General features: G+C 31.8%; 1 protein-coding gene across 1 annotated transcript; it reads right to left on the bottom strand.

Moving 5' to 3' along the window:
• Window positions 1-5,016: 5,016 nt before the first annotated feature.
• Window positions 5,017-25,713, bottom strand: LOC127700318 (cathepsin Z-like). The gene is made up of 7 exons (XM_052203735.1): window positions 25,526-25,713; window positions 18,545-18,663; window positions 17,267-17,491; window positions 13,035-13,185; window positions 12,129-12,204; window positions 9,279-9,371; window positions 5,017-6,462 (listed from the first exon to the last, which is right to left on the bottom strand). Exons 1-7 carry the CDS (start codon window positions 25,642-25,644, stop codon window positions 6,340-6,342), a joined length of 906 nt encoding a protein of 301 aa, XP_052059695.1. The 5' UTR covers window positions 25,645-25,713; the 3' UTR covers window positions 5,017-6,339.
• Between the last annotated feature and the right edge of the window lie 313 nt (window positions 25,714-26,026).

The following is a 26,026-nucleotide window of genomic DNA, read 5'->3' as shown; positions in this document are numbered from 1 at the left end:
TGCTGGGTCTTCCAAGTGCTCCACGAAAACTGTCTAAATTATTAACATCAATTTTATCAGCAGTCGAAGTTATTGTGAAAATACTTAATCTAAGGCTGCGTGAATCAGATGTGGAAACTTAAGAATTCGAAAGATCTGTTAGAGTACATACAATCTAAATCTTTTTCATCTTGCAATAGTATGAAAACGTTTGACTTTTCGACCCTTTTCACAAGTATTCCCCATTCCAAACTAAAAGTCAAATTAAAATAATTGGTCCTGCGTTGTTTCATAAAAAAGAATAACCAACGTAGAAACAAGTATCTTGTCTTAGGGAGAGAAACATCGTACTTTGTAAAAAGTCACTCTGATTCAGACAAAAAATTCTCTGAAACTGACATTGATGCTTGATTTCTTGATTGACAACATATTTTTTACTTTTGGAGGACGTGTTTTTCAACAAACAATTGGCAGTCCTATGGAAACAAATTGGTGCTCCGTTTCTTGTCGACTTGTTCCTTTATTAAGAGATGATTTCAGCTTCCCAATTGTGATCTTTCCATTTCTATGTAGCATCATTCCAAAACTACCTGCATATGAAGTATATATCTCCCAGCTGATACGATATTTCAGAGCTTGCATTTCCTATCATGATTTCCTTGATAGAGGGTTGCTGCTTACACGGAGGCTATTGAAACAAGAGTCCCAAGTGGTGAAGTTTTAATCATCCCTTCAAAAGTTATATGGACCACATCGAGAGTTGGTTTCACAGATGACGACTGATATGTTCTAATTGTTGTAACCACAGTCCCGTCCTCTTTTTCTCGAATGTGACCTTCCGAATTGTCATCAGGTTTGTACTAAAATGAGCAACACGACGGGTGCCATATGTGGAGCAGAATCTGATTACCATTCTGCAGCATCTAAGATCATCCCCGGTTTTTGTTAAGGTTTGTGTTGATCAGTCTTTAGTTTTAGTTTTTATGTTGTGTTTTGTGTTTTGTGTGCTGTTGTTTGTTTGTTTGTTGTTTTTATTGTTTTTGCCATTGCGTTTTCAATTTGTTTTAGACTTAGGAGTTTGATTGTCCTTTTGGTATCTTTCATCTCTCTTTTCTACTTTTTCTGGTCAGGATGAATAAAAATCATTATATGAACAAGAAAAATCTTCCACTAGTGGATTTTAATTGTCCTTTGGCCAACATATGAAGGAAACTATTTAAAATCAATAAAATAGGTTTTTATGGACGAACTAGAAAAGAGAAACTGACACCAAAACAAGGAGCTATACCAGAAGGGTAAGCATATAAATCCGTTCATGTTGCTGCATGTTACTCTGACGATGATTCAATTGATAAGGGTGAAAAATCTCACCAAAGTTCAAAATCAGTATAAAAATAGAAACAGTAATTGAACTCATATGTGTAACAGCGAGTCACTTATTTCTCACCTAGATGTCTTTGGGTAAAACTAAATATAGCAAAAGTAAGCAAGAGTGCCCATAATAGAATGTCCTGCCTGCTTTTATGTTGATAGTCCTAAATATAAAGTTTTACTACAACTATCACAATAACTTAACATGATCCAAGAAAATGAGGTCAAGGTCAGATAAACCAAGCCAAAAATACATGTACACCTTACAATCATCCATACACCGAATATAGTTGACCTATTGCTTAAAGAATACAAGAAAAAGACAAAACCATGCAATCTTTATATTGACCAATGAACCATGAAAATGAGGTCAAGGTCAGATCAACCCTACCAGACAGACATGTACACCTTACAATCAATCCATGCATCAAATATAGTTGACCTATTGCATATAGTATCTAAGAAACAAACTTAACAAGGAAAACTTATCATTGACCAATCAACCATGAAAATGAGGCCAAAGTCAGAAGATACCTGCCAGACAGACATATACACCTTACAATCATTTCATACACCAATATAGTTGACCTATCTTATTAAAGTTTAAGAAAAACAAACCAAAATACAAAAACTTAACATTGAGCAATCAACCGTGAAAATGAGGTCAAGGTCAAATAAAACCTGCCAGGCTGACATGTACATCATAAAATATTTCCATACACCTAATATAGTTGACCTGTTGCATACAGTATTAGAAAATCAGAACAAAACACAAAAATTTAACTTTAACCACTAAACCATGAAAATGAGGTCAAGGTCAAATGACACCTGCCAGTTGGACATGTACACCTTACAATAGTCCCATACACCAAATATAGTAGACCTGTTGCTTATAATATCTGAGATATGGACTTGACCACGAAAACTTAACCTTGTTCACTGGTCCATGAAATGAGGTCGAGGTCAAGTGAAAACTATCTGACAGACATGAGGACCTTGCAAGGTATGCACATACCAAATATGGTTATCCTATTACTCATAATAAGAGAGAAATTAACATTACAAAAAAGCTTAACGTTTTTTCAAGTAGTCACTGAACCATGAAAATGAGGTCAAGGGCAATGGACATATGACGGACGGAAACTTCATAACATAAGGCATATACAAAGTACAATGCATCCAGGTCTTCAACCTTATGAAATATTAAGTTTTAAAGTAGTTAGTTAACGCCGCCGCTGGCGGATCCTTATGTCTCGCTTTCTGCGACAGAAATTGTAGGATAAAAAAATGACTAATTCATTATAGGATATTTTGAAATTTGGGCATTAATAGGACATTAAATGACACTGACAATATCATAAATATAAGAAAGGGTGTTGAGTCTTTAACCAGAAAACAAAAAAAATGCTAATACTTTTGCACTTTTCAATGAACATAACTCTAGAAACAGAAATAGCTTGGATCCCAAAATGTAATACAATCAGAGGTTAAAAGCCAACAACCTACATACTTCCTAATTTTCAGAAAAAAAGATGAAAATGTGACTTCCCAGTGTTTTTATGGAAACTATGTGCCACCAATGCCGTAATGTGTACGAAAAAATCAACATTAAACAAAGATCATTTGTAGAGGGTCTCCCAATGGTCACTCCTGTTAACTTTCACAATAATACAGTGTTTAAGTTTGAGATTTTTTTTAAATTGGCCATTCAGAATCAATGATTGCCTCTGCTGCCTTTGTTTTTTTTCCAATCAGATCTTCATGAAGAAATCTAGTAGAGATCCTTTTATACATCATTCCTGTCACGTTTATTTCACACTGGCCAAGTGGTTTCAGTGAAGATGAAAATGTGATTTTCCATGTTGTTTCAATAAGAACTATGTGTCACTATGTTTGCAACCTAATCAGCATTAAAATAAAACGATGAAACTTTGTAGAGGGCATCTCAATCATCAATTATATAAAATTTCCAAACATTTCATCTGGTTATTCAGAGATTTTTGGTCAATCAGAATTAATGCTCGCCTCTGGTGGTCATGTTTTCCGTTTGATATGAGCCAAATGAGGATTTGTTTTAGGAGGATCTACCTGACATAATTCCTGCTATGTTTGGTTAAATCTACCTTTGTAGTTTTAGAGAAAAGAATGAAAATGTAATTTCCCATAGAGTTCTACCACCAATGCCAATTTGTTTTCCACCATTTTAAACACTATAAGATATGGGGGAAAATCTGGATTCAGAATATTTTTTTTTGTCATCTGCTTGACCACAATATTCTTTTTTCATCAAATTGGGTATTAGAATATTTTTATAAAAAAACATAACCCCCCTACCCCTTGAAGATAAATGATCGTTCCCTAAATGATGATAAATTGTAGCAGGAATTCAAATCCTCAATCCTGCAAAGCTTCAAAATTGGTTTGCCATGATGTTTCAAGAGATGAAAATGTTTGAAAACTCGATCAGAGTACAAAAATGTTCACTGGCAGTTTTGTTTTTTACCGGATCTTAACCAAATGAGGATCTTTTGTATATGACCTTCCATACAGCATTCCTGCCAAGCTTTATTGAGTTTAGCCTAGTGGTTTCAGAAGAGAAGATGAAAATGTTGAAAATTTATGGACAACAGACATTGGATGACGAAGATGGTTGCCAAATGATGTCAATAGCTCACATGGCCTATAAAGTAAACATAAATCTATTGGATGTTGGATGTGTACTGATTCATATTTTAGTCTTAGATACATGATTTTTTTTTATTTAGTTGTAATAGGCTTTGAACTAGCTGTCAGTAACTGAAAGTACTCTCAGATCTGTACTTACTGTCTTTTTTGTTGTTAGGGATGAAGGATGGATATATACCCTGCCACGTCCGGTCTGTGCTTTTGTTTGATGTTTTTCTTTGTATCAATCTGATGAGTTAAGACTTTTACAACTGATTTTTATAGTTTGTTCTTATGTTGAGCTGTTACACCAATGTCCCAGGTTAGGGGAGGGTTGAGTGCTCACAAACATGTCTAACCCTGCCACATTCTTTATGTGTCTGTCCAAAGTCAGGAGCCTGAAGTTCAGTGGTTGTCATTGGTTGACATCTGTCATATTTGTTTTTCGTAAATTGTTTTGTTATAAATTAGGCCGTACGTTTTCACAATTGAATTGTTTCATATTTTTCATGTTCGGGCCTTTTATAGCTGACTATAAGGTATGGGTTTTCTTGTTGTTGAAGGCCGTAAGTTTGCCTATAATTGCTTACATCCACTTTATTCGAACTTTGGTGGATAGTTGTCTCGTTGGCAATCATACCACATCTCGTTATTTTTATATAAACAGATTGGTGACAAAAACCTTCAATATTTGTTGTGATATCAAATTTAACATACACCATATACAGGTCATAAAGGTATACCGGTAGTTCTAATTAGAAAAGCAAAGCATAGACTGTAAAAACTAAAATATCATGCTTGTTATTAGGTTTTGTGTTAGAATATCTTTTTATGTCTAAGGGTAAGGTGTAAGTCAAAGCAGACCTTGTTGTTTTAGGAGTCCATACTCTTGAGCTCATAGATACATGTATATAAGTTTTAGTTGAACCTCAAATTTGCTGATATTACGAAAAAAATGTATCTATATATAGATGAAATCATTTCTCATCATTATAAAATTGATATTTTTTACCAATATTTTATTACACAAATAAATAAAATAAATAACAAATGAAAATTACACAACATATTTAAATATCATTTACAATATAAAAAAAAATACGGTAAAGTTATTGCTTTGTAATATCTTCAATATTTCAACTTTAAATTTTAAACAAGGACTATTAATTCAAGTCTTTGACAACAGACAATTATCATTTTGTAGTAGACAAGCAAACAAAATATAAATAAATTAATTTTTTTAATGTTCAATCTGTATCATTTTTGAAATAAAAAAAAAAAGCATTTTCCTTTTGAGAGCCAGGTAATAACAGATTTTCTTTTAAAACAACAATTTGACTATGATGCTCATCAGTAAGATGTTATGCATTATGTCTGTAGTGAGAAAACTCAAAAATTATTATGCATTTATAAAAGATATTTCATGGTCTAGTAGGATACATAAGATTCAAATGAGTTTTAAAGTTCATTATTAAATTTTGAGAATAAGTGCAATATAATAAGAAAATGTGGTTGTTAACTGGTGCTTTAAAGGTTATAAAAATATTTAAATGGAAAAAATGCATGTAACATTGACAGAAACATACAAAACACATACATCTTTAGCAGAAAAATGAAAAAAAACTTCAGGGAATATTTTAAGCATTCATGAACTGCCCATCCATAAGATTTATAGAATATAAACAAACAATTTATTTTGAATAAACTAACTTGTCAATAGATAGATCTCTATTTTTATATATCATGTTTTTTTTTTAAATATCTTTGATAATTAACTATAACAAAACTAATAAGAGAATCAAATCTCATATTTCTTGATTTGAATTTTCTGTGTAAGTGGATAAATTAATTAGAATCTAAGTTACAATAAATTGTATCATGATTATCAAATTATAAATATTTTTGAAATCTGATTTACCCTTGACAATAATAATAAGAGAAATACATCTGATATTTTGTTTATATGAACTTTTAAATACAATAGCCATTCATTAAGGATCTGTGAAGATAAGAATGACAATTTGAAAAAGAGTAGATGCAAAAAAAAAATATCAGTTTTCTCCTAAAAGTGGTCAGAACTATTTGTGCTAAGAAAAATCATGATACTGAAAGAGATAATTTGTTCCGACAGCTTAGCTTGATCTATATTTTGTCTATGCATAAAAATAATAAATTTATGGCATTTTAAATCTAATCAAACTTTTTTTAAATCAGACTGTATTGTTACCTAATGTAACACATCATAGCACAATAAAAAAACAAAATACAAAATACAAATAAAAAAAAAAGAAAAGAGGTGATATGACTTGTATCTTTATATTATTTCTAGTATCCAGAGGGTATGATTGGATCACCATAAGCACATCTTGATTCTATATCCAGATTGTACCAGTTCCCTTCTCCATGTTTATATTTACTTGTTACAATACGGAAAAAGCCATGTTCTCCCTGAAAAATAATAGAACAGGTTGACATAGTTGTTTGTTTTTATAGTGATTAAGATTATAACACAATGTTGATTGCAGTTCCCCAATTTTTGACATTTTTACCTATTATGTCCGTTTGTTTTGTTCACATATTGTTGTCAATATAATTGAGTTGCATGCAACTGTTATACAATTAAGTGAGAGGTTTAGCTAGCGATAAAACCAGGTTTAATCCACCATTTTCTACATAAGGAAATGCCTGTACCAAGTGAGGAATATGTTTTCCATGCATCTGGGCTCTTGATTTTGCCATTTGATAAGGAACTTTTCGTTTTTCATTTTCCTTGGAGTTCGGCATTTTTGTTATTTTACTTTTTTTTTTAATACCTTATCTAATAGAGAAAAATATACACATATTAATATTTTAACAATTGCCATGTAATGTTCTCATTATCATCTATAAAGCAATGTCAAGTCTCACAATATAGATCTATGTTTAATGAGGAGGTACATTTTGAGACTTATCCAATGTTCTCCACAGGGTCTTTCAGCATCATGGTAATGATGCTATATTGCATGAATGTGATGCTATTACTTCTAGAAAAAGATGATGTTTCAAAATTTCCGGTTTAACAGAATGCTATATGAAATTTGTGGGGAGAACACCGACTAATCTGGACCTCAAAATTTACCGGAAGAAACAATTGTATAATACCATTATCATTCACAATTTGTCTAACCTTAATCAAAAGTTTTTAGTGAAAGTAAGAATTAGCTTTGGTGGCATAACATAACTTGACTGACATCATTACAGTGCTATCATTAGTGTAGCATAGGGGACAATTAACCAATAACATAGGTTTTCTTATATTTTAATAAAAAAATACAGAATAAGGTATCCACTTTAAGTGAGATATTATATCCTCCACATTTGACAACTGGATAAACTTATACAATTTATACAAATTAGTAAAAAAAAAAAGTACAAAATAGAAATTGACATAAGGGATGAATTTGATATAGTTTAAAAAAATAAACATTTCTTATTACTACTTTTACTCTGCATCTTTTTTTCATTTTGTGCAGCATTTATATCAAATGATGTAACCTGTATATAAAAAAATAATCATCAACCATATTGTTTCAGTTGCCTTAAAGTGGCATTACATTAGCTACAAGATATAAAAAAACTAAAATATGATTTTTTTGTTTTTGTTCTATCATTAAATAAAGTAAAATAATAATTTGCTTTTAGCATCCAGTTTGGTTCAATTTTGTCAAAATAAGCCAAGAAACATTGCTGAAGAATTATTCACTTGCAAGTGAATAATTCGACTTCAATGAATCTGTATTCATGTGACCTTTAATTTAACCCCTTAGCTAGAGATGGGTTATGCATAAACTAGGCCTGATCAGCTATGAAAAAAAAAAGAATGTCAACATTGATAAAATGCTTCGCTGAGCGCAGTCTGATACGACCACAGAGGTCGAACCCTGAACAGTTGGGATAAATTTGGACACAATATTCAAGCTTGATACTGTCTGAATTTGAATTGTGATCAAATTTTTGACATTATATAGGTTTCTGACACAAAATAAATGTGGTCAAAGATCTTACAAATCTATTGTGAAATACTATGCAATTGCAGATTTCTTCTTGAAACTTTTCAAAAATTTGAAATTTGAAAAATTTTGAAAAAAAAATATGAACCCCTCAAAAAAGTATTAAAAAAATCCCCTCCCCAATCTTTTTGAATTCCCCCTTGGAGCAATTACCCCAAAACTCAATCCCAGCATTTCCTTTGTAGTATGGAACCTTGCAGTACAATTTCAGAGAGATCCATACACTTAAACATAAGTTATTGTCTGGAAACTAGAAAAATGCTTGTTTTTTGCCCTTTTTTGGCCCCTAATTCCTGCATGTTTGGGGCAATTACCCCCAAACTCAATCACAGCCTTCCCTTTGTGATATGAAACCTTGTGGTACAATGTCAGAGAGATCCATACACTTACACACAAGTTTTTGTCCAGAAACTATAAAAGTGCTTGTTTTTGGCCCTTTTTAGCCCTTAATTCCTCAACTGTTGGCACCATAACCCCCAAAAAGAATCCCAACCTTCTACTTCTGGTATTAAACATTGTGGTACAATTTCAGAGCAATCAAGATACTTATACTCAAGTTATTATCCTTAACTAGAAAAATGCTTGTTTTTTAGGCCCCTTTTGGGCCCCTAATTCCTTAATGGTTGGGACCATCATCCCCAAAATAAATCCCAGCCTTCCTTTTGTAGTATTGAACCTTCTTGAAAATTTCATAGAGATCCATTCACTTAAACTAAAGTAATTGTCCAGAAACCAAATGTGTCTTCGGACGACGACGACATCATACCATTATACGATCCCAAAATTTTTTTTGCGGTCGTATAAAAATGAAACAAGGATAAACATTATTCTTATACAGGTAAGAATGATGATAAGCATATTTTTTCTAACCTATAATATGAAATCAAACAGACCTAGTAAAATCCAATTGCATGTGTTCGTTATTAATTTATATCTTTATTTTAATATCGGGTTATATGACCGACAGCAGTCTTCGAAGGTCACCTCGATGGCTAACTAGATGGTGTCTATACTAAAACACACACAAAATGCTGATACATATTATTGAGTCCATGCATCATAAATCATTTATTTTTGACTTTTTTTAATTTGGATATAGGTTTCAGTATGTTATAAATCAAATATGAGAATTTGAGTCAAATCAGTGAACATGACTTTGACAGCTAATGCCCTTTTAATAAAGATATATATATATATATATATATATATACTTACCCAAGGTTCTCCCCATGAATTTCTCACTATCCAGTATTCTGTCCCCGATTTTACATCAACTCCCCATCCCACTACAGATACAACATGATTTACCTGTAAAAAGAACATCAATTAACAGTATTTCAAAAATAAAGCTGAAAACAAATATGAAAACAGTCATTTTTTAAACGGACTAAATGTCAGAGTTAATCCTTTCCTCTATGATTTTTCATATACTTATCTTTCATGGGATATTTCAATACAAGAGTGCACACGCTGAAATGTCTCGCCTTCTTTACTAATCATTGATATTATGTTGATAGTCCTAAATATAAAGCTTTATTACAACTGTCACATAAACTTAACATTAACCAAGTAAACTAAACATTGACCAATGAACCATGAAAATTAGGTCAAGGTCAGATGAACCATGCTAGGCAGGCATGTACAGCTAACAATTCTTCCATACAACAAATATAGTTGACCTATTGCTTATAGTTTAAGAAAAAAAGACCAAAACTCAAAAACTTAACTTTGACCACTGAACCATGAAAATGAGGTCAAGGTCAGATGACACCTACCAGCTAGACATGTACACCTTACAATCATTACATACACCAAATATAGTAGACCTATTGCATACAGTATAAGAAAAACAGACCAAAACACAAAAACTTAACTATAACCACTGAACCATGAAAATGAGGTCAAGGTCAGAAGACACATGCCAGTTGGACATGTACACCTTACAGTCCTTCCATACACCGAATATACTAGACCTATTGCTTATAGTATCTGAGATATGGACTTGACCACGAAAACTTAACCTTGTTCACTGATCCATGAAATGAGGTCGAGGTCAAGTGAAAACTATCAGACGGGCATGAGGACCTTGCAAAGTACGCACATACCAAATATAGTTATCCTATTACTTATAATAAGAGAGAATTTAACATTACAAAAAATCTTAACTTTTTTTTCAAGTAGTCACTGAACCATGAAAATGATGTCAAGGACATTGGACTTGTGACTGACAGAAACTTCGTAACATGAGGCATCCATATACAAAGTATGAAGCATCCAGATCTTCCACCTTCTAAAATATAAAGCTTTTAAGAAGTTAGCTAATGCAGCGCCGGATCACTATCCCTATGTCGAGCTTTCTGCAACAAAAGTCGCATTCTCGACAAAAATGTTGGAAATTGCTTATTTCAATGAAAAAAATCTTCTAAAAACATGATGATGGCCATTAAAAAAAGCATCATGTTTGAAATGATAATGCATGGCCAAATAATTTATTTCATCAAGGAAATTCATGTTAGATATTCCCAAGTATATACTTTTTTATTGGATACAAATTTCATGGTCTGATGTGTCAAAAGACATCATTATGGAGGGATGGGGGATGTGTCAAAAGACATCATTATGGAGGGATGGGGGTTGTGCCAAAAGACATCATTATGGAGGAAAGGGTTAACAGTCAAACTTATGTAACAGAATAAATAAGTTTCTATTATTACTTATTACACAAATTAACAACTTTGTTTCCAATTTTATAAATTTGGTAATGGAGCACAAGAGAATATATTTCTAATAAAACAGTAACAATGTAAGTCGTTACGAAAGTACATCCTTAAGGTAGATAGGGTGTCTTCCTCCATCTTGGATTTTGAAATACCAGAAAATAATCGGTCTAGACCTTTAATAAAATGTGCAAATTTTGAGAGTAGTGGGTAATTCATGTGTAAGAATTTTCATTTTAATATAGAAAATGACATGTTTTATTATATTTTGGGTTGTATTTTACAAAAAACAGAATACTTTTGTTTGATTCAATTTTTTCCAACTTTGGCACATAAGGGGAGGCAACTCAAATGTAAGGGCAGATAATTCAGATAAAGTTACTTTTACAATAGAATGTGTTAGGAATTTATCTATTTTATTATGTAGCAAGAAAACGGGCCCGGTGGCCTCATTTTTTCTTTTTCTTATCTGAAAGTATAATATTAGAGCTATCTTCTCATATTTTATCTCAAAATTCTATGGTGTAGTTTTCGTTTTATGGCAGAAAATTGCGTTTTCCATGCATAATCTATACAAAATCTGTCAATTTTGCACAACCTGTTGCGTGAAAATAAGCCCTGTGACCCATTCTTTTTATTATTTTTTTCAAAAAAGCATTATATAAACTACATTTTGGCAAATTATTAAAAAATTCTATGGATTATAATTTAGACACCCCATCTACCTTAATAGAACAAACAATACAAAAGTAAACAAATATAACATTTCAATATATACTGTAGGAATAACACACAGTTACAATTCTAATGTCAGTTTTGTCTTTTTTTTTTTGGTGCTTCATCCAGATCTCATTAGTCAAGCTGATCTTTACAGTTTGTTTCTTATGTTTTGCTGTTACACCACTGTTCCAGGTAAGTGGAGGGTTAAGTGCTCACCACATTCTTTTTTTTTCTTTAACAATTAATCAAAATTTTATTGCAACACTGGCTGTATTACATTTTACCCAGATTACAGCATGTGTTCAGTAAAGAGAAAAAAAAAATATTTACAATGTCTTACATTATTTCATTAATTAATTTTGTTAATTTTTCAAATTCAATTATGGCTCTGTATCATATATTCACCAATCCTAATTGTTCTACAGAACGGGTCTGATTTTTTTCTTGTATTTTAATCATTCTTTATGTCCCTGTCCCTAGTCAAGGACCTGTCATTCAAATTCAGTCAATGATTATAGAAAAGAAAATAAAGTTTACACGTAAAATTTAACTGCACATGAATCCAATATGTATTTGTAAGTTTGAAAATTGATAATGGTTTGATAATCAAAATCACGCATAAATTTACCATTGAAAAGAAATGTTCCTCTTCATATATTCCTCCTGTATAGGCATCTAATTTGTCTGTTGCCATAACGCCACAACTAAAAAATACCATCGAACATATTTCTGTACATATTGGTGTATTGCTTATTGTTTGAAATGAAAATTATTTGGATTAATATAATTTGAACTGGAAATGTATAAATTGGAAACACTTGCTATCTCTGCCAAACCAAAATTACAACTCTTAAACTAATAACTACAAATGAGTCTGTTTTGTTACTCATCATTTGTGAGAAACTCATGTGACAAAAACTATACAATATTTTTAGCAGTTGCTTAACCCTGAAAATGAGGTTGAGGACAATTGAAAAATGACAGATGGTTTATACAAATAGTCAACACTTCTACGGATTGCAGGTGAAACATAAAATATAAGAATGTGTTCAGTGAAAATCATTAATTGCAATGACCAATTTAGAATTACATAATGCTGCCTTTTGAGGCCTCAATGTGGTACCTCAGTGAAAGCATTTTGCCTTCATGAATCTGTATCAGATCACTAGACTTCACACAATTTGTATCCTGTTTAAAAAGTACATACTTTGGAATATGTGACATGATTTTCTTAATGATTTCTTTTTAAATCAACATCATCATTTTTATTTTATTAAAGTAAGCTTATATTCAACATTTCATCGAAATACAATGCATCCCATGCAAAATAAGTGCATGAAAAATTCTCCATTGTGGACTCGAGGAAAGGGTTTACTTAAATGAACTGAGTTATCTCCCCTATATGTACTGAAATGTTTCAGAAAAGCAGGCTAACCCATGATAGGTCCTTGTTGCAGATGAGTAACATCTATTTCCTGATTGATTCCTCTAAATTATAAATATATCTACCATCATTTTAATCATCATCTCTTACCTGATTGGTCCATTTTTGTAGATCTCTGCCATCATTTTATCTCTTCCTTTAACTGTACCAAAATCTCCAACTTTCCACAAAGTATAGTTTTTTAACTGTTCACATTGTCCAAAGGTTGTACAGGTTCCACACTGATTAAAGATATCACAATCTTTAAAATAATAAAAAAAAAGTTAGTTGCACATGTCTGTAATAGCAGAGACATATATACACAGAGACATATAGTGTATATATGTCTCTGGTAATAGTAATGAGTATCATCAATGGTTGCCCTTTCTCCTGAATGTTTTGCATGTTGAAAATTGGGTCTTGGTAACAGGAGATTGGTCACCTCTATTGAATATCACACTCCAGTGATTTTTCATATGTGAGAGACACTTGCCCAATGAAGATGCCTCTATATGATTTAAGGTTAACATATGTTGTTGGTTTGCTGTCTCATTGACATTTTCCCCATGTCTTTATTTTATTCATAAAGCTGCTAGAAAAATGCCTTGGTCAATTTTTTTTTTCAAATTTATTATTTCTAAATTTTCTAAATGTGGATAAATGCAAAATGTATATTTATATACTTTCTTCATTTCCTCTCATCAAAACCAGAAATTACAGAGTCCATATTGTGCCTGTGGCGCTCCACGTGAGGATGCATTTCATCTTCTTTGATTGCAATAACTACACTGATATAAGGAACAATCTATTAATTAACATTAATTGTTTTTAAGTGACAACAAATCTAGAGTTACTCACTGAGGGTAGCAGAAATTTAACATATGAGGAAAACTGTGAAATCTTTAAAGAAGTCTTCAAATTTATAAAAAAAAAATCAAAAAGATTCCTAGTAGTATAATCAAATAAGATATAAATAAATAAAATCACCAAGTCCACAGAATTTCATTTATCTATTATCATTTTATTATTATTAGGTCTTTCCACTTTTCTGTGGAAAGACCTATTTTATTTGTTCTGATTATTATTTTTTTTTTTCTTCTTCCATCTAACCCTTTTCTTGTGGTATAAAGTTGTTTTGCAAGATGTTGCTTAGATATTTTGGATATTATATCGAACAGTTATTGCGCTTTTAAAACTCATCTTTTTTAGCCGAAAACTTTTTTATTGTAAGAGTTATCTCCCCAAACACTGTTTTTCTTGTGAGTGTATCTCCTCCGTAACCAAAAAAGATAACAACAAAATTCTTTTTCATATTTGTTCGTTACATCCTAAGGAAATTTTGGCTGATTTGGATTGAAGTGATCTGGTGAAATTTAATAGTTCTCTACCTTCATCAAATAAATTTGTTGTAAAGTTTTATAAACTCAATAAACCGTAAGCCGTATAAACCTATAGTCTTTTTATTTGAGGTCCTTAGATCCTAACTTAGAAAATGAGGTCAAGGTCAAAGGTCAAGGTCATGTTCTGAATTTTGTCTTTTGCTTGTTTTTGTATTTTCTCAGATATTTTTAATGTTATATATAAAAGAACTAGTGCAAAATGTTTGTAATATTGTGATGAAGATATGATACGTTTGGTCTGAGACAATCCAGCAACATCTTATTGGAGTTATTGCCCCTGAAATGTTTTATTTTAAGGTAAATAGATTATTACTTCATATTGGTACATGATAAAGCCATAAGATCTTTTGCAAAATGTTGGGTGACATATGACCTTGAAAAATGTCAACCGGAAGTGACCTTGAGTGAACCATAAGTAGTCATTTTTGCACTTATTTCATGTAAAAGTACATAGAAACCATATATTTTTTGAATGGTCATACATTAATCTATCATTTGAGACCGGAAGTGACATTTTATAAACCGGAAGTAGCGTATTATCTCCCTTATTACAGGCATAACAAGTATATACAAACTATATGTTTTTTGAATCAGTGTGAATAAAGCTATCATATGAGACAGGAAGTGACATTTTCTAAACTGGAAGTTGGCAATTATCTCCCTTATTTCAGGCAAAAGTATATATAAACCATATATTTTTGAAATCAGTGTAAATAAAGCTATCATATGAGACCGGAAGTGACATTTTCTTAACCAGAAGTTGGCAATTATCTCCCTCATTTCAGGCAAAAGTCTATAGAAACCATATGTTTATTGAATCAGTATGAAGAAACCTATGATTGGACGCCAATAGTAGCTTTGAGTAAACCAGAATTAGCTTCTCATCAATTATTTAGAAAATTGATGTGGAAACCCTTCAATTGTTCTTTGAACAATTTGTTTTTAATTATTATTTTTCTCTTTTCTTTTTTTTTTTGTTAATTGTGTTGGGCTTTATTTCAGACTTTGTGCATACGTCTCATTTTACTAATACCTTTAAGATAGATTTACTGAACTGTGCACACTCTGTATAATTGTAATTGTTAAATTATGGAAAGGAGCAGACTTCATAAGTTGGTTAAACTTGTGTCCAATCCTATTTGTCATTCTTATTTTTGTTGTATTGGTTTGTTAATTCACCATTTGATGTTCCTACCCCAAAATAAAAATAACTTCGCATCATTGGTTGAATTTACATTGTTTAGGACGCTGGTAGCCAATCACAACATTTTGAAGTACGCTATTGAAAATATTACCCAGAACGCATTAGATTCTGAAATTGCGCATTGTATGAACAAGAGTTCACACGCTGAAATGTCTTGCCTTCTTTACTGACCATTGATTTTATGTTGATAGTCCTAATTATAAAGCTTTACTAAAAGTATCACATAAACTTAACATGATCCAAGAAAATGAGGTCAAGGTCAGATAAACCAAACCGGATATACATGTACACCTTACAATCATTCAATACACCAAATATAGTTGACCTATTGCTTATAGTTTCGAAGATACAGAATTAAAACAGGAAAACTAAACATTGACCAATGAACCATGAAAATAAAGTCAAGGTCAGATGAACCATGCCAGACAGACATGTACACCTTACAATCAATCTATGCATTAAATGTAGTTGACCTATTGCTTAAAGTATCTAAGAAACAAACTTAACCATGAAAACTTAACATTGACCAATGGACCATCAAGGTCAGATGATACCTGCCAGACAGACATATACCAGACCTGGGGTCAATCACATGCCAAAGTAATTAATTACATTGATTTTTAAATGTAATTAATTACATCACAATTACATTGATTTTCAAATGTAATTAATTACATTACAATTACATTGTGAATGTAATTCTAAAATTACACTTCAATTACTTTTGTCTAAAGACAAGTAAGAACTATATCATTTTGAATAAAATCATAAAAAAGACAACAGCCTAAAATAAAATGAAACTTTTAAATATAATTGCACTTTATAACAGTGAAACGTTTGTACAAGATTTGTTTTAAGTTTTCAAATTTCTAATGTCATTGTTACATTTAATCACCATTAAATTTTGAAGTGCTGATTATTTGATTGGATTTCTTATTTTTATGGGGGAAAAAATCATAAAGTAATCTTAAAATTTGAAGTTTCTACTGAAAATGTTAATATAGATTTTAAGGTTTTCTTATGTACCTCATGTGAAATTTAAAGTAACTTTAAATTTTCCATTTATTACAGAAGAGTAATGGTAACATTTTCCAGACTTTATAACATAAGGCATCAATATACAAAGTATGAAGCATCCAGGTCGTCCACCTTGGAAAATATAAAGCTTTTAAGAAGTTAGCTAACACCGCTGCCAGATCACTATCCCTATGTCGAACTTTCTGCGACAAAAGTTGCAGGCTCGACAAAAACAAGTTTTGTATAGGTGGAATATAGTTAGTGATGGTGTGCAACTTTGTTCTGAATTTTTATGAAGGTTTTGTTTAAAATTATTCATGCATTATCAATAACCCAAAAGTACATTTATAGTAAGAAAAACAAATTTTAAGCTCTTACAGTTCTCAAATTCAAGCAGCTCTGTAAGTCTCTTGTGTAATCCTTACATGCTTTTTAGGCATAAATAAATAGAAATATTGATTTAGTTTTATCTGACATTTGATGCATTTTTTTCAAAACACAAAAGAGGCAAGAAAAGTAATCTCAGAATATTTTAACATATAACTGGTATATAACAATGCTTTGATATTTCTAAAAATTCTTTGGTTTGACCCAGCAAGAGATCTAACCACAACATTTCACACTTGAGACAAGAATGCTACAATGTAACATTTGAGACAAACATGTTAAGTCGAAACCTTAAAATCTGGACACTAATGTACATGAACAGCTAGTATAGAGACCTTGATCTTTAGCTTGGTAATTGTTGCAGGTTTCATCAGGAATTCCATGTTTATGTGCATACTGCCATACACCAGTGTCATCACCCCCTTCACAACTGCCAGCACCACCACAATCTATGACATTTTGTACTGAGAGGTATGTAGATGGCCAGGCACCTTTGCGTTTAATATTGATCCTGTCTGCAAGAGCACTTGTAGATCCCATGGCCCAGCATGATCCACAGTCTGCAATTAAAAGGTTATCATTATTTAGAACAGCAAAAAAAGTTTTATTTTCTGTAAGAAACAAAATGGATCACTACAAAATTCTTTGTACTTAATAAATCTTTTACGAAATGATGTAATAATTCTAATATATTAATATATTTCTGTGGAAAAAGAGAGTAGGAGAAACCCAGAAAAAGAGAGAGAAATGATGATGACGGATGGCTGCTTAACGTCCAGCGGCAAATTAATATGCATATTCAGGACAAGAACATGTTAATGTAATATGAGTATTAACCCTGCTTTGTACTAGACAGACAGGCTGAGCCGGATTTTTAACGTGCTAGTTCACAAGGTAACATTCCGCAGGAAGACATATTACCTTACCTGGACACATTATTCTGACTCCGAGCCGACCAGTCTTATGTCTTACTCCTAAATGCAGTGTGCTTAGTGGAGAAGCAGCAAATACCAATTTTACAGTCTTTGTTTTGATCCTGGTTGGGGTTCTAACCCACGACCTCCTGGATTCGAAGAGAGAGAGAAAAAGATGCCTTGAATCATTGTTTGAACATTTGTGTGTGTGGCATTTTTTGTACAGTACACAACATGGAATGTTTAAGATGTTATTATATAATTACAAACTTAATAAATTAGATTCATATAGTATCAATGTATTGGTTGCATGAAAATAAGAAATGGTATATAGTTTCTTGGTCAGCTGCACTGCAGCTATTTTGGGTTTGCTATAATGACTATGTGTTTCAGAGACAAGAAAGTTAAAACTTGAGAGAATAAGTAAGAATAGTGGTTTGAGTTTCAGCTTTTTAATTGAGTTTTACTTACAGTGATTCACATGTTGGGAGTAAAAAAAAACACTCCCTTAGAATATATAGGAAATTTTACATGCAAACCAACAGGAACTACTTATCCTTTGACTCTGCATTGCTCTGAGAGCCAGTGCCTCTATATGTACCCAACAAAAGAATAATTTATTCAAATAAAAATATAATGATACACTGTAAGATTCATGATTCTGGAAATGAGTTTCAGGAAACAGCTTGATAACCTTACATTGAGGAATATGTTGATTTCTGGTTGTACTGAGAAAGTTTGTGCCATTAACGTTTCTCCAATCCCAATTCTGTGGCAACGTCTTCAGATTTAGTTTTTCATGTGGTCTCTTATATGTTCTGGAAAATATTAACATCACTATAGTTTAGATTAAAAATAAACTAGATATACAAATATTTAGGTTTATTATATGAATGTCATGTAAAAATATTGTATGTTGTAAAAGATTATATTTGTTACATGTATATATGTCCCTCTGGGGACCTAATTTAGAAAAATAAAATATGTTTATCTTTATAAATACATGGCAATGATTCCAGAACTAATGTGTTTTTCTTCTGTTTTGTAATTGAACATGAAATAGATATATAATATATGAAAGTGATTTCTAGAATATTTCGTGATTTAATTGTGTTTTTTTCCACCATAAGACAAAGCTTATTACCTGTGAACCATTAAAGCATATATTTATGTGCAATAGAAAAATACCTTTTTTTAGTTTTGCTGTAGCATTTTCAAATAATTTTGAGATATTTACATTGCAGTTAAATATATCATTTATACACAAAGCTAAATTTACAACATAATCAAAATTAAAGAAAATATATATAGAAGTCTAAATTGAAAACAACGTTCAAACCTATGATTGCGTTGGATAAAAACCGCAGTTTTTATACGTGTACATGCAAAACAAATTTCTCGGTAGAGGGGTCTAAATACAGCACAAACAACATTTTCCAAAAGACCAAAAAAGTGAAAAAGCATATTTTAACAAAACGCATTTGACTAGCAGGTCGAACAACGGATGTTGGATAAAAACCGCAATTTTTATACGTGTGCATGCAAAACAAATTTCTTGGTAGAGGGGTCTAAATACAGCACAAACAACATTTTTCAAAAGACCAAAAAAATGAAAAAGTATATTTTAACAAAACGCATTTGACTAGAAGGTCGAACAACAGATGTTCTTAAACCCTGCTGACTGCCATTGGCGATTGCCAAATAAACGGATCACCAGATGTAACAAAATGGATCTTAACTATTAATTTAATACCAAAAAAGAAAACAATAAACTTGCAGAAAAGATGGTATACCGCAAACAAAAGGTGCAAAAATTAGTACACCATATCCCGATTTCGACAATTAATGTCTGTTCAGTGATGTTAGGAATGGAAACGGTATTTGGAAGGCCATATAATTTACCTCAATTTAGGATAGACTCTTGAATTTTGGATGAACAGATCATATCAACCCGAAGGCAAATATAATACAAGCCCAAACGAAAAAATATAAACAAGTCTAAATTGAAAACAATGTTCAAACCAATAATTGGGTTGGATAAAAACCGCAATTTTTATACGTGTGCATGCAAAACAAATTTCTTGGTAGAGGGGTCTAAATACAGCACAAACAACATTTTCCAAAAGACCAAAAAAGTGAAAAAGTATATTTTAACAAAACACATTTGACTAGCAGGTCGAACAACGGATGTTCTTAAACCCTGCTGACTGCCATTGGCGATTGCCAAATAAACGGATCACCAGATGTATCAAAATGGATCTTAACTATTAATTTAATACCAAACATAAAACAATAAACTTGCGGAAAAGATGGTATACCGCAAACAAAAGGTGCAAAAATTAGTACACCATATCCGGATTTCAAAATTAATGTCTCTTCAGTGATGTTATATATATATATATATATATCCTGATTTCACAATACAATTTAATGTAGGGGGAGGGGTCAGTGTTTAACCTGTTACATTCTTTATGTACCTGTCCCAAGCAAAGTCTAAGCATGTTATATATGGTTGTCATAATATCAAAAATCTGCCATAGTTTTTTTTCATCCAAATTTGTTTACTTATTCAGGCCTTTAGTTGTCTCTTTTGAATTGCTTCAATTTTTTATATTGCATTACATTAATTTCCTACTGGAATTCATGAACATGTATAATAACTTTCCACCCACCAAAGAACAGAGAAAGATGATATAAACAATCACAGGTAACAGTCACTGTATGGCCTTCGCGGTGTGGGAAATTTGCAATTTTTCATAGGACATTAATTTGTGCTTTTCTTAATGGGCATTTGCGCTTCAATTTATAGGACATTTCCTCTTTTTATGTAAGGCATTAGCGCTTTTTATGTAGGGCAATTGCGCTTTTTATGTAGGGAATTTGAGCTTTTACAATATTTGCTTCTTATGACTTCCCTCCTATGTTAATATCCGGGCTTAGGTCCTGTAGGTTTGACCAGGCAGAATTAACGTAATAATTTTCATTATGATTAAAAGTTTAATAGTCATTTCATAGCACATTTGTGTTTAAAAGTCATTTCATAGCACATTAATATAGTTATATATAGCTAAAAGTAAGCATTCTTAAGACATAAAGACATGTATATATAGTCATCACAGATCAGTTTTTGCTTGATATCTGAAGCTCAGGGAATGAACAAATTTAGCTCTTGTAATCTGTCCTGACTGGTATTTATAAATATTCTAGTGTCTCTTTCTCAATTCTTGACTGAGGTCCCTGTTCATCAATATAACAAATTTTAATGTAGTTAACCGACTGTTGTTCAATGATAAAAATCCATCGAGACATATACATTTTTTTCCCTTTACTAGTCTATATATCTTTAAACTCTATGTTTAATACTGTGTCAATGTGAACTAACTAACCACAAATATAAGTTAAATTTATTTACGTACTGATTACAACTCATTAAAATTACAGGTAGACGACTATACGCAAGCAAATGTCCGGTCAATTTAATACAGGTGTATCAAAATTTAAAGCACAAATGTCCTATCGTATTACAGGTAAAAAAGCGCAAATGGCCCTTCAATGATGAGCAAAGTCCATGCTGTATTATAAAAGCTATAAAAAGTTTGTGAAAATGAAGAACTTAAAGAACCTAAAAGGTACAACTGAAGAACTGATTTAAATTTCATGGACATTTTTTTATGGCAGACAGCAACCAACAATAACCACTGGACTACAAGATCCTACAAATACTAGCATGAGACAGACAAATACATGTAAAAAAAAGGCATGTTGCAAAGTTTAGCATGTTTGTGAGCACTCAACCCTGCCATAATTTGGTAGCATCTGAACAATGTAACAGCCCAACATTAGAACAAATTGTAACAATCAATTGAAAAGAACTTCACTTATTAGACCAGCAAAGGCTGCACTAATTACCATAACAACTAACAAAATGGCAAAAAGCAAAAAGTATTAATACTGGAGTACTGGCAAACTGGCATTTTCTAAAAGCTTAAGGTTCAAAGCGCAATTTTAACTTAGAAATAGACCATCTTTTTCTCAGATTAAGATATAAATCAATGCACCTGCAACAATTTTAGCATAAAACAGCATAAGCACACGAAATGACCATGTGCAATAACAAAATAGAATAATCAGCTGAATGCAGGGCTATTAATATATACATCTTTTCTTATAATAAAACTGATTACTAGCAATATACAATAATGCATTGTAGCAATTTTAAAAGGCATCATTATTTTAATGGATTACATTTTTTAAAGAAACACATGCATGCATTCAGCTACAAAATGTATTAACATTTTTAAAATCATAGGAAAGAAAAAAAAATGTAAATTTAAGGGTCCTGGGACCCTGTGTCTTCCCTGCTGCTGTCAGTGTAAAAGTATTATGTTGATCCCAAAAACTAAGTCTGTTAGTAAAATACTGGAAACATTTTTTTTAAAACCAAACCATTTTTTTCAGATGCTATTTCTTGATCTTGGAGAATCTTATTTTCAAGTTGCAAAAAGATTTCATGAAGGTTTAACAATTTTATTGATGTCTAAAAATATTATCCAAGACTTATGTAAAAGTCCATTTATCAATAAAAATTTAAAACATGAAAAACATCTTTAAAAAATTTGGATTCAGACATTTTTTATCATTAAAAAAGGCTGTTGCTATAACCCCAAATTGTATCTTAAATATAATTATATATTTTTAACTGCAGAAAAAAATTCTGTAAAATACTGAAAAATGTTCAAATTGTTGCTGTGGATACTCTCTTGATCAGAATAAAGATTCTGTCAAGTTTAATAAAATTCAAAAAGGTTTGACCTGATGTTGACAAAGCTATATTGCACAGTAATAACTTCTTCTTTCTTCTTCTTTATAATTCAGCACTCCATCAACATACTGATGATAACGTGCTGGGCACTGATTTTGCCCAATTTAGTGTTTGCAGCATTTCAGTGACTGAGCTGGTGTTATGGTATCTGTTGCATGTGTACCTCGCTGCTCTGCGCTGGACCATCTCAAGTTGGTGTGTTTGTGATTTTGTTCCATTTTAGGTCAGTTTGTATAGTAATGCCCAGATATTTTGTGGATGTTTCTTTTTGCAGTACATGTTGGTGGAGAGTGTAGTCAAATTTTAATGGGTTTTTCTTGGTTGTTATCTGGAGGACTGAGCACTTGTCTGGATGGAATGACATGAGCCAGTCCTTCTCCCATTTTGCTGCTGATGTAAGGTCTTCTTGCAGTTTTTGTGTGTCTTCTTTGTTTCGTATTGTTTTATAAATTATACTGTCATCTGCAAATAATCTTAGGGTGCTGTGTTTGATGTATTCATTAAAGTCGTTTATATACACAAGGAACAGGATAGGGCCCAAAACTGTTCCTTGGGGAACACCAGATGTTACGTTAAATTTGTCTGACTGAACACCATCAATAATGACTGTTTGTGTGTGAGATGTGAGGAAATCTTCTATCCATTTTAAGGTGTTGTGTTCAATGCCATAATATTTCAGTTTGTATAGAAGTCTTTTGTGAGGAAATTTGTCAAATTCTTTGGCAAAGTCCATCACAATTAGGTCAGTTTGAATGTTATTGTTGTTATTTTTTGCTAGTTCTTGGATGAATGATACTAGTTGATTTTCTCATGATCTAGATGCTCGGAATCAATGTTGAAGGTCGTACAAGATTTTGTTATTTTCTAGGTGGTGCATCATACTACTGGCTATAATGTGTTCCATGATCTTACATAGTATACATGTGAGTGATATGGGTCTATAGTTTATTGTGTTGTGTTTATCACCTTTTTTAAAAACAGGACAGACATTTGCATGTTTCCAATCTTTTGGGATTTTTCCTGTGTCAAGTGATATTTGAAAGATGTAGGTGATTGCAGTTGAAATGTCACTACTAAGTTCTTTAAGTACTGTTCCGCAAATTTGATCTGGACCAGTTGCTTTATTAGGATTGATCTTATCCAGTAATTTTATTACACCCTTCTTGGAAATGGTGATGTTCATTTTTGGATAGTTTGATTTCCCTTTATCCGGAATAGGTTCACTTGTTGTTTCTTCGGAAAATGCTTTTTGAAATTGACTATTTAGGATGTTAGTTTTGTCAGATGTGTTATCAGTTAGTTTACCATCTTTTCTAAGTGCAGCAATGCCTGTATTGTCATTTTTCATACTTTTGATGTATGTAAACAAGTTCTTAGGTTGTTTTTTTCTGATGTTGTCGTCTGGTTCTTCTACTGGTAGGTCAAATATCATTTTTTCGATGTATTTCCAGTAGGCATTACGCATTTCTTTTTGTAATGTTCTTTTTAAGTTTTTGTATTTTTTCATTTGATCTGGACTGTTTTTGCTCTTTTTATGTAGTCTTTTAACTTTGTTTATCATGATTTTTAAGGTGTTATCAACCCAGGGTAGTTTTTTCTTGTTTGTGATTGTCTTCTGGGGGATGTTTTTCTTGACTGATTGAAGTAGCCTTTCTGTGAATGTATTCCATAGATCATCGGTAGATGAACTATGATAATGACCTTTGATTTCTTGTGTGAGTTTGTTCACATCTTGTTTGATGTTTTCCCAGTTAGCTTTTCTATACTGGTAAGTTTTTCTTGTCATTTTCTTGTTGCGTTTTAAAGATAGTGCACATTCTGCATAGACGATATCATGGTCTGCATTTTCGATAGGAGGCATAGTCTCCAATTTGTTGACTATGCTTGGTATGTTGGTGAAAATGAGATCAAGTGTTCTGTCTCCCCTTGTGGGCTTTGTTACAATCTGCTCAAGTGATTATGTTCATTCATAAGGTTAAGAAGTTGTTCATGTAGCTTGATGTCTGGTTTGCTCGGGATGGTGCATGGAATATCCCAGTTTATGTGCCCAAGATTAAAGTCGCCACCAAGAATGATTGTAGATTTTGTATTTTGGTTTATGCGATCTAGTGAAATTTTAAGCTGTTCAATTGATGTGCCATTATCAGATGGAGGTCGATAATAACTTCCAACAATTAACTTTCTGGCATTTGTCATATTTATTTGTACCCAAATAGACTCTGAGTCTGTTTGTAGATCTCTAATTTCTTCAGATAGTAAGTTTGTTGTTACTGCAATAAGTACACCCCCATGGCTAAGATTGTTATCGCTTAGAGGTCGGTCTTTCCTATATACAGTATATTCTATCATTGGGAAAAATTCAGATGATAATATGTCTTTGTTGAGCCAGGTTTCAGTTCCTATGATGATGTCAGGTTTAGTTGATATCAAGATTTCTTGTAATTCTTGTCTTTTATTTTTAAGTGACTGAAAACTAATTGATGTCTGAAAATCTTTGACCATACTGTTTCTTAAGGTAACACTGAGAAAAAAATAAATGATTCAGTTTATCAGTTAAATATGAAAAATGAAAGAAAAATCTTATTTTTGGTCATAAGAAAAATTAAGCTCGTCAAAAGTTTCATAAACTGTGTGATTCCATGAAGGTTTCACTTATTAAAGTTATTGATGTCCTATCCTAAATTATTGAAATCTATCATGTTGCATTAACAATAATATCTTGATGTAAATAAGATACAACAACTGGTCGAACACCCTATTTATTACCTGCAATACATTTTTTGTTGTAGTAGAAGTAGTAGGGTCTTTTACCTTTGTTTTTTGCAGGTGCATAATTTTAAATAAATTAATTAACTTACTTTACAAATTCTATTCCCTTCCCAAACTTCGGGTCAAAACAGTATGATTTTTTATTGTACTCTATGTTCAATCCATCTATAAAATAAACGAAAAAGAATAAGAAGAAGACTGAAAACATTTTCCTTTCTGTTTTCAACTGTTTTGTTTAGATGTTTAGTGAGTTATGTTCATCACGTGCCTTTCACAAACGATGTTATCACATGATTACTACAAGATTTATCCTGTATACCAATGAGTTAGGATTTGAAACAGAGCACACATATGTATGAACAAATATTTTTATATTTCTGACATTTTATTCTTTAACTTTTTTGGCCATAGTCTATTCTTATAAGTTTTTGCCCATTATTCTCTATCTTTTATATTTTTTTGGTTCATTATTCCGCTCCATTCTGTAAACTCAGAGACATATATATCCATCAAGACACATACACAACAATCAGGGACAGCTCAGCGGGGGTAACGTTATCAGTGACCAACAAGGGAGCACTTTTTGACTG

This window comes from Mytilus californianus, unplaced genomic scaffold (genome assembly GCF_021869535.1).
Source record: "Mytilus californianus isolate M0D057914Y unplaced genomic scaffold, xbMytCali1.0.p SCAF_5, whole genome shotgun sequence".
Classification (NCBI taxonomy): domain Eukaryota; kingdom Metazoa; phylum Mollusca; class Bivalvia; order Mytilida; family Mytilidae; genus Mytilus; species Mytilus californianus.
Note: the sequence above shows the minus strand (reverse complement) of the source record. Positions and strands in the feature narration are given on the sequence as shown.